This window comes from Oratosquilla oratoria, chromosome 30, assembly GCF_046742065.1.
Source record: "Oratosquilla oratoria isolate Oo_2021 chromosome 30, ASM4674206v1, whole genome shotgun sequence".
In the NCBI taxonomy this organism is placed as follows: Eukaryota; Metazoa; Arthropoda; class Malacostraca; order Stomatopoda; family Squillidae; genus Oratosquilla; species Oratosquilla oratoria.
The window spans coordinates 8,949,642-8,959,641 of NC_134806.1; the positions used below are offsets into that span (position 1 = coordinate 8,949,642).

Here is a 10,000-nt window from a genome sequence, read left to right on the forward strand (position 1 = left end):
GATGGGGAACCAGATGGGAGGCCAGATGGTTAATCAGATGAATTCACAAATGGGTGGCCAAATGGGCAACCACGTACACCATATGGGGCAACAGCAGCAGCAGCAGCAGCAGCAACCAGGGCTTATGAGTCAACAGGGGGGCATGGGACAACAGGGGGGCATGGGTCAGCAGGGGGGCATGGGCCCTCAGCAGATGGGAATGCACACGATGGGGTCGACTCAGCAGGCCATGAACCAAAGTGGGCCTCAGCAGCAGCAACAGCAGCCGCAGCAGCAGCAGCAGCCTCAGCAGGGATATGGATACGGCCAGCCGACGTCGACGGGATACCAAGGCTACCAGCAAGGTCACCAGCATCCCCAAACGACGACGACGACGACGACCCAGCAATCCACGGCGTCATCTGTTCTTGGCGGTCTCACCAGCCTCTTCGGGGGACAGCAGAAGAACAGATCAGGTAATGATGCCACGGCAGTCGGCTTACGAGCCAAACTCTTATAGTAGCTGTAGTTGTTGTTGTAGAGGTAGTAGTGTCAGGACAATGTAAAACGAAGGACTTACACAAAGCGTCCTCGTCCATGATCGTAGTTGCACGACAGCGCTTGTTCAGCACGGGTCCACCCACGTTCACCATTTGACGTGCCCAAGCGCTCGCTCCCAGCGAGATTTGCGTCTACAAGAGTGCTGCCTGCCCCCGCGCTCACCATAGATCTCATACTCAGGCCCCACCACCACCACCACCCGCAAGGGTAGACCCCGCTCTTCTCATCTGCTTTAGGGACTCCCCCAAGAGCGCGTGCAATAAGTGCCCGGGTCCCAAAAGCACGCACGATGGCTTACGATACAATTATCATTTGTGAGCCTTTTTGATCAGTGGCCCAGTGGGTGGTCATGACGTCCTAGGTGGTGCGGGGCAGCTATAGAAATGTCTAATGCTAGATATAGGAAAACCTGTGTAAGTAAGCTTTAGGCCACAGCGAACTAGCGGCCTAAAGCAAAGAGGGCTTGTCAACCATTAAAGACTTTCAGACCCTTGTCTTCAAAACTGAATCCTCTGAGTCTAAGGGAAGGCAAAGCAGAAGTCTCCTTGACGAGGTGTCTCTTATGCTGACTGAACCTGTGCCGGAGACTTGGTGTATCGCCTGATCCTGTGGTGTGAGGCGCCTCTGAACTAGACATAGCAAAGAGCGTGACCAGACCAGGTCGACTCCAGCTTCACTCGAGAACCCCTTTCCCCAACACATACACAACCATTGCCCCGCAGCCGTTCTTTTCTTACAAAAATAGGAAACTGAGACAGAAGTGGAAAATCGTAATCTGTAAAGGGTCCCTCTGAAGAGACATTCTTTTGACTACCAGTCAAAAGAATATACAAAAAAAGATCAGAAATAAAGAAGCTCCCCCCCTAACCCCCAGCATAATATGCAGAACGAGACATATCGTGACAGCCACTGACTTACTGCCTATGTTCCTACTTCCCTTCCTCCCTGGCTCTTCATCCTAGCCGCAATGTTTCCTATAACACTCTGTAACCCAATTAATGCTCCAATTAATCTTTCGTTTTTCTTTTTTCTTTTTTACAGCTTCTATGGTAAACTGAGTTTATCATGACTTATTTCCACTATTTACTACGCTAATATTTTATATTCACTCTCTTATATATATTTTCTATTATTCTAGTTTTTTTTCCCACATTCCTTTCATTATAGGTTAGGTTCTTGAAAGTCTCTGTCCTAGAAATCTTGAGGACAGAAAGTGCAACGGATCGTTCCTCATACTCAAACTCTCTCTCTCTCTCTCTCTCTCTCTCTCTCTCTCTCTCTATCTCTCTTATCTCTCTCTCGCTCTCTCTCTCTCTCTCTCTCTCTCTCTCTCTCTCTCTCTCTCTCTCTCTCTCTCTCCTTTCTCTCTCTCTCTCCTTCTCTCTCTCTCTCTCCTTCTCTCTCTCTCTCCTCTCTCTCTCTCTCCTTCTCTCTCTCTCTCCTTCTCTCTCTCTCTCCTTCTCTCTCTCTCTCCTTCTCTCTCTCTCTCTCTCTCTCTCTCTCCTTCTCTCTCTCTCTCTCTCTCTCCTTCTCTCTCTCCTCTCTCTCTCCTTCTCTCTCTCTCTCTCTCTCTCTCTCTCTCTCTCTCTCTCTCTCTCTCTCTCTCTCTCTCTCTCTCTCTCTCTCTCTCTCCTTCTCTCTCTCTCTCCTTCTCTCTCTCTCTCCTTCTCTCTCTCTCTCCTTCTCTCTCTCTCTCCTTCTCTCTCTCTCTCCTTCTCTCTCTCTCTCTCTCTCTCTCTCTCTCCTTCTCTCTCTCTCTCCTTCTCTCTCTCTCTCCTTCTCTCTCTCTCTCCTTCTCTCTCTCTCTCCTTCTCTCTCTCTCTCTCCTTCTCTCTCTCTCTCCTTCTCTCTCTCTCTCCTTCTCTCTCTCTCTCCTTCTCTCTCTCTCTCCTTCTCTCTCTCTCTCCTTCTCTCTCTCTCTCCTTCTCTCTCTCTCTCCTTCTCTCTCTCTCTCCTTCTCTCTCTCTCTCTCTCTCTCTCTCTCTCTCCTTCTCTCTCTCTCTCCTTCTCTCTCTCTCTCCTTCTCTCTCTCTCTCCTTCTCTCTCTCTCTCCTTCTCTCTCTCTCTCCTTCTCTCTCTCTCTCCTTCTCTCTCTCTCTCCTTCTCTCTCTCTCCTTCTCTCTCTCTCCTTCTCTCTCTCTCTCCTTCTCTCTCTCTCTCCTTCTCTCTCTCTCTCCTTCTCTCTCTCTCTCCTTCTCTTTCCCTCTCTCTTTCCCTCTCCATATATATAAATATATATGTCTGTTTTCATTTCTATCTCTATTTCTCTCTATCCCTACCTTTATCTTTATGTTTATTTCCACTTCTATCTCTATCTTATCTCTATATCCATGATCTATCTCAATTTTCATCTCTATTCTTATCTTTATATTCATATTTATCTTTACCTCCGCCTCGATCTCTATCTCGATTTCTTTCTCTCGTTATTTCAGAAGTAATGTGTATCCGTTTCCTCAGTTTTCTAGCGTTAGGTTATGGACTGCGTATGGTGAAATGTAAGTTACTGTTTTTTTTTATATCTGCGTGTAAGCTTAGTGTGAGTAGACCCATCTTACAAATTCAAACTCGGGTTGTGTGAAATTGTGATGTGTGATCCAAAAGTAAGTGCTGTAGTATGGAAATGTTGTCAGTGATTGCCTATCTGCAGTTACACGCTATGAAATACAACAAAGACAGCCGTCTGCTTTCACAGATTTGCAATCAGACACTTCACAGGGGCAACAAACAACAGAGGACTCTATGAGATAATAAGAACCTTCGTTGTTTTGATGCTGTATTCAGTTATTGATTGTGCTTAATACGTATGAAGGTACCCTTTGCAAACTGCAGTCATTTCTTCCGTTAGTTAGTTTTGTAGACGTTAAGCACTCTTCATGTGCTGGGTGGCACTTTTCGTTCTAGAAGATGAACTGTGCTTTAAGAATTGTCGTTGAAATAATGTTTGTAGTACTGCGGCCTCGGGAATTAGGGTTACACTGTTGACCTAACTACTGAATGTGGTGTGGGGGAGTTTCTGTTACTAATACGAAATTATTTTTGTTATGCTGTTTTCTTCGAGGGTGGTATAGGATGTCTCCTGAATTGGACATTGTTTGTGCTATGCCATTATCCAGAAGGCATTTACTACTCGCATTCAGACGTTTCCAAATGGAAACATGTCATTCTCGTGTATCTTGTGCTTGCTGAGGGAAAACTAGCGTTTTCGTTTAGACACTGTCATAATTATTTTTAATGCAGTACTATTTCTGCGCTTAGATAGTAACGTCATATTTTTTGTAGTGTGTGACTATCCATTATGAAAGAAGTATGAGTCGAAACTGACTGTATCGCATAAGAAGAGTGATTGCTGTTGTATGCAAGCGTCACTAGGTAGTATCGCCTATAAACGTGGTTTTCAGTAAGTGCTTCGGGGTCCCCTGAGGTTCCCCAGAAGTTTGCAAGGGAAACTAGTACTAGTTAGTAAATGCCACATTATTCAGCTTTCATGTGGTCTCTGAGAGGCTGAAGGAACAGCAGCGCATAAGTAAGGTACTTATGAAGAAACAGATGAGTCTGCGTTTGGGCCTCTTGGCTAAATATACGCTGACAAGTAGACTCAAGACACGTGACACCCTCTGGTAGGATCTGCTTCTCCTGCCTGCGTCAGGAGAGAACAAGTGTTCTTCATGTTTTGGGTTACCGTTCTTCTGGTCTTTGTGTTCATTCCTACTTTCATTTGATGCTATTCTCTACAATTCTGCCTCTACTCTTTCTGACCTACCCTTTATTAATCTCTCTATCTCTTGCACACATTTCTTCTGCATTTCTGTAATGGTATTTTCATTAATTCTCTCTCCTACGGTTCATTTCACCTTCCACATTATTAGATTTGTTCTTCTCCCACCCACCCTTTACATCTTTGCCACAGCCAATCTTATTCTCATACCCATTGTTATCTCCTGAGAACATCTATTGTCAGTTCATTTGCAGATTCTCTTCATTAATGTTACTAAAAATCAATAATGTTTATTTTTTAACTTCATTGGATTGAATTTCTTCACCACTCGTTCATTTTCATATTAACATATGTACTCCAACAGGATATTTAACCTGGAGTCAGAGGTGTTTGTTGTTTAATAAATCCTCGCCATGTCAAAGTAAACAGTAATTCTCACCTAGCCTCTCTTTGGCTGAGATAGTCCTGTTTCCCCCACTCTGTCTAATTTCCCACTTTTTTCATCCTTCCCCTTCCTTTCATTTCCTGTGGTCATCACCGATGATTTCACCCTTCAGGTGTCTTCATGATGCGGAAATAGCATCACGATTGTTTCGTTTTGGCCCTAAACTCCCTCCCACGCCCACAACGATAGTAAAAAACTGTAGACTATTCCTGACCAGCTCCTAGGACCACTTCCACCCCTGTTTCACAAAAGACGATTCTCAAATCACATGCTGAAATCATACCTCACACTGGGCAGCCCGTGGGGTGCTCAATAATTGTGAGACCCAGACCAAGCAAATAACCCTCCTTGGTTGAACAAAATTGTCTGGTGGCAGTCAGGATGAAAATAAGAAACAAATATAATCGGCAAAGGGCATATGGCCTTTCTTACTTCTGCAGAGGCACCGCCACAATACCTCAGCACAATTCCCCTGGACGCCACTAAGTTCATCCTTGGACGGATCTTCACACATCTACGCATTGTTGAAATAATACTAATCGCAACACATTATCCTCAGAAATCATCTGCATATTACCAAGACACCCAGGGATCACTCGCACACTCTTTAAGACAAACACAGAGGCAGTAAAATTTGAACAATACATCCTTCATCAGCGAGATAATACACATGATAAAACCAATGAGGTGTACATCATACATATTAATGTCAGAAAAACTCAACCACAAACAGGTGCACGTATACACACACGCGCGCGCGCGCACAAACACACACACGCACAAACACACACACACGTACAAACACACACACACACACACACACACACACACACACACACACACACACACACAAACAAACAAACACGCACACACACCAACCACGGTCGAAGCAAGACGTGCCGGAACGAACGCTATGAACCCGCTATTATTTAGCGATTCACGAACGAACGATTTTGAAAGCAGGCCTAGTTGTTTACAAAGATACGGTGAAGGGAGAATGTATTCTCTGTGACCAGAATGTAAACGTCTTTGTATCTCCATTTTATCTTTTTTCTATTTTTCTTTGTTCTTTTTTTATAAATGGAAAGAAGCAAAGAAACTCCGAAAGACAAAGAACCAGCAAAAAGATGCTTGGAAGAAAGCAGAATAGAGACTCCACTTTGTGTCATTCGAAAGAAGACGTGTCTCTCTCAAACACCAAGGGAACCAAAGGTTTGAAAAAGTTTTATTTTTCGGAGTTTGAAGGGGAAGGAAATATTATGCATAGAGGGTTAGAAATGGATAGAGAGCCCAGGTATAGAAATATAATGAGATATAGAGATATTAATGATATTTTGGATGAATTAATAGAGCTCAAAAGTGAGTTTGAAATAATGTACAAAGAAGTGGCTATGCTAAGGAAAGCCAATGAGGAGAATAATAGGGAGATAGATGACTTAAAAAAGGAATTAAATAAATTAATGGGAGAAAATGAAAGGTTGAAAAGTGAAGATATGAATAGGAATGAGGCATTAAAAAAGGAGATAAAAGATCATATGTAAGCTGTGATTGAAAAGGTGGAAGAAAAAATCAACGAAAATTACTTACAGGAAATATAGAAACAGTGGAAAGTTGAAAGGAAAGTCAAAAAGTATCCTTTAAAGAAATAGTGGAGCAATAGGTCAAGGAGAGTGCCAAGGAAACAGTGGTCCAAATAATTAAAGAGAAAGGAAACTTAGGGACACAGTGGATAAAAAAAAAATGCATTGTAATATATGGCATTAAATAGAAGCATGATGTACCTAGATATCAGAGGGAAAATGAGGAGAAAGAGATCGCTAAAGAAATTCTGAAAAAATTACAAGCGGAAGGACAAGGTTTGCATAGGGAAATCGAGGAGACTTATAGAATGGGTAGATACTCTAAAGAAAAATAATACAGGCTGAAAGTAAAGCTAAGATCACAAACAATTGCAGAGAAAGTACTATCCAGAACAACAAAATTAGCAAATAGTGAACAACACAAAAATATATGGATAAAAAAGAAATGCGTAAAGAAAAAAAAAATAGTAACGAAGCGAATGAAAAAAAAAACGAAAAAGAACTGAAACACACACACACACACACACACACACATATATATATATATATATATATATATATATATATATATATATATATATATATATGTATATAGTGGTGGACCTGAGGCTGAAAAAATGGTATATATGGGAAAATGAAACAAAGCAGACAAAAAAAGAAGAGGAGAAAGGAAATTGAAAATGGCTTATACCAATAAAGATGGAATAATTTCAGGAATTAAAAAATTAAATGATTATCTGGCCTTAAAAAAAACAGACATAATGTGAATAGTGGAAACTAAATTAAAGTTTACCACCCAACACTGTGAGACAAGATTTATACAATTGTTGGACAATGAATAAAAAGGATAAACAGGGTGGCGAAGTATCAATTTTGACTAATAAAGATTTAAATGTAACAAAAAATAACTGAAGGAAAAAATCATATAGAGTCAATAACGATACAAGTTGAAAGCAAATATATGAAGAGTAGAAAAATTGTAGTGTATGTGCCCCCCAAAACACAGTCCTGGACAGAAAGTGATCATTCCAAAATATCAAAAGATACAAAATACGAATTAACTAATATACTGAAGGACAGAGAAAATATAGTAATAATGGGTGACTTTAATTCAAAAGAAATATGTTGGGAGGAGATGACAGTGAAGGGTGGAGAGGAACTCTGGGGCAACATCCTGCTCGATATGACCATGGAATATACAATGACTCAGTGGATAAGGGAAAATACCAGATACTGAGGTAGTGAAGAACCATCAAGGCTAGATTTAATACTTACGATGGAGCCTGAAATTGTCGATAAAATTGATTACAAAACTCCGATACGAAAGAGTGATCATTTACTAATAGAATTTGAGTTGAAAGAGCAAATGGATCAAAGCAGAAATGATAAACATAGAATAGGAAGACTAATGTACAACAAAACGAATTTTGAGAAACTCAAAAAATTCTTTCGCAACGCGAACTGGGAAAAAATCCTAAATGAAGAAAAAGGGGTGGAAGAGAAATGGAATATACTAAAAGAATTTTATAATGAGGGAGTGAATAAATACGTACCACAACAAAAAAAGGTACTGTTGTTGGTACAACAAAAATGTAGTGAGGCTAAGGATAAAAGAGTAAAGCTTGGAAGAAATGGAAAAATACAAGAAAACAAGCAAATGGCTAATGTACATCAAACTAAAAAATGATTATGTAAAAATACGCAGAGATGAACATAAGAGCATAAGAATAAAGGAGACTGCAAGAGACCATAAGGCCTACACTAGGCAGCTCCGTATCCATCACCACCTGTCATCCCCATCCATAAAGTTGTCTAATAGTTTTTTTTTTTAACTGATAGTTTCAGCGCTTACTACATGGTTACTAAGTTTATTCCATTCATCGACCACCCTATTAGTAAACCAAGGTACCACACAAGAAGCTACAAAAAAAAAAAAAAAAAAAAAAAAAAAAATAGAAAAATGCAAGGAAGAACCCAAACTATTTTACAGGTATGTAAATGGCAAACTGAAGAATAAACAAGAAATATAAAAGCTGCGCTAAGGTAGATAGGAATATACAGAAGAACTGGAAATGGCTGAAATTATGAACAGCCAATTCAAATCAGTGTTCACAATAGAAAACTCACCTAACTGTGAGGAAATAGATCTCTCTCTCCCTCAATGAAAGAAATAATTGTAACACAGAAGGAAATCAGCGACCAAATCAAAACCCTTGATGTCAGAAAATCACATAGTCCAGACGGAATTGCGAATTGGATACTGAAAGAATGCATGGAGGAATTAATAGATGAAATATACAATATAATTAAATTCTCACTTCAAGAAGGAAAGGTGCCACAGGACTTGATGAATGCAAACATTGTACCGATTTATAAGGGAGGAAACAAGGAAGATCCATCAAATTACAGACCAGTCTTCCTGACAAGCACAGTAGCAAAAATTTGCGAAAAGGTCATCAAAAATAGATGTGTTAAACATTTGAAAGAAAAAACTATACTGAATCCAAATCAATTTGGATTCAGACATAGAAGATCATGTACAACAAACTTGATCTGCTTCTACTCGAGATTAATAGATATAATACAAGAGAGAGATGGTTGGGCAGACTGTGCCTTTCTGGACCTACAAAAGGCATTTGATAAGGTACCACACAAGAAACTAATAAGGAAAATAGAGTCAATAGGTGGCATCAGAGGAAAATTATTGGAATGGATGAAAGACTTCCTGACTGGGAGGAAAATGAGAGTAGTAGAGATAAATTCTCAAATTGGGAAGAAATGATAAGTGGTGTCCCGCAGGGATCAGTACTGGCCCCGATCATGTTTGCCATATACATAAATGACATGGATGAAGGAGTAGAGTGTTATATGAATTTCTTTGCAGACGACGCAAAAATACTGAAGAAAGTAAGAACAGACGAGGATTGAAACTCATTACAACAAGACTTGGACAAGATCTGGAAATGGACTCAAACGTGGGAAGTAAAATTCAATATCAAGAAATGTAGCATAATGGAATTTGGACTCAAACGTGGGAAGTAAAATTCAATATCAAGAAATGTAGTATAATGGAATTTGGAAAAAGTAAAAACAGAATATCGAGAGATTATAAAATTGGTAAAGAAGAGGTCAAAAAAGTAAACTCGGAAAAATACCTTGGAGTGATGATCAGCAAAGACATGACACCGGACAAGCATATTAGTAAAATAGTCGGAGAAACCTACAATTTGTTGAGGTCAGTAAAAGTGGCATTTGTCTATTTGGATAAGGAAATGATCAAAAATATTTTAACTACACTAATAAGACCAAAACTCGTGTACACAGCAACACTATGGACACCTAGTACCAAAAAATATATAAAAAATTAGAAAAAATACAAAGAGCAACAACAAATCTGGCATCAACTCTTTCCAAAATGACATATGAACAAAGACTGTCCAAATTAGAATTACCAACTTTGGAACAAAGAAGGGAAAAAGGAGACCTACTAACTATCTATAGAATTATGAAAGGAATGGAAATCTTAGATAAGAATGATTTATTGAAATAGGACAATGGAAAAACAAGAGGACACGAAAAGAAACTCAAAAAAGATAATTACAGAAGATATCTGAAAAAATAGCTTCCCACACAGAGTGATAGATACTTGGAACAAATTAAACAAAGAAACAGTGTGTGCAAACACTATTCAAGATTTTAAGAAAAAACCTGATGTTGAAA

General features: G+C 39.8%; 1 protein-coding gene across 19 annotated transcripts in view; it reads left to right on the top strand.

Annotated features, from left to right (window-relative positions):
• Window positions 1-10,000, top strand: part of LOC143041008 (uncharacterized) — an 855,385-nt gene that overhangs the window by 491,904 nt on the left and 353,481 nt on the right. For 18 of the 19 annotated variants that reach the window (XR_012967777.1, XR_012967769.1, XR_012967772.1 and 15 more), the window contains one exon: window positions 1-455. This exon is cut by the window's left edge. The exons of the other annotated variant lie outside the window; for it this stretch is intronic. Coding sequence is in view for 5 of the 18 variants with exons in the window: in XM_076212549.1 (XP_076068664.1) it covers window positions 1-455 (455 nt within the window). In the remaining 13 variants the exon portion in view is untranslated. The remainder of the gene's footprint in view (window positions 456-10,000) is intronic. 19 annotated transcript variants of the gene reach the window in all.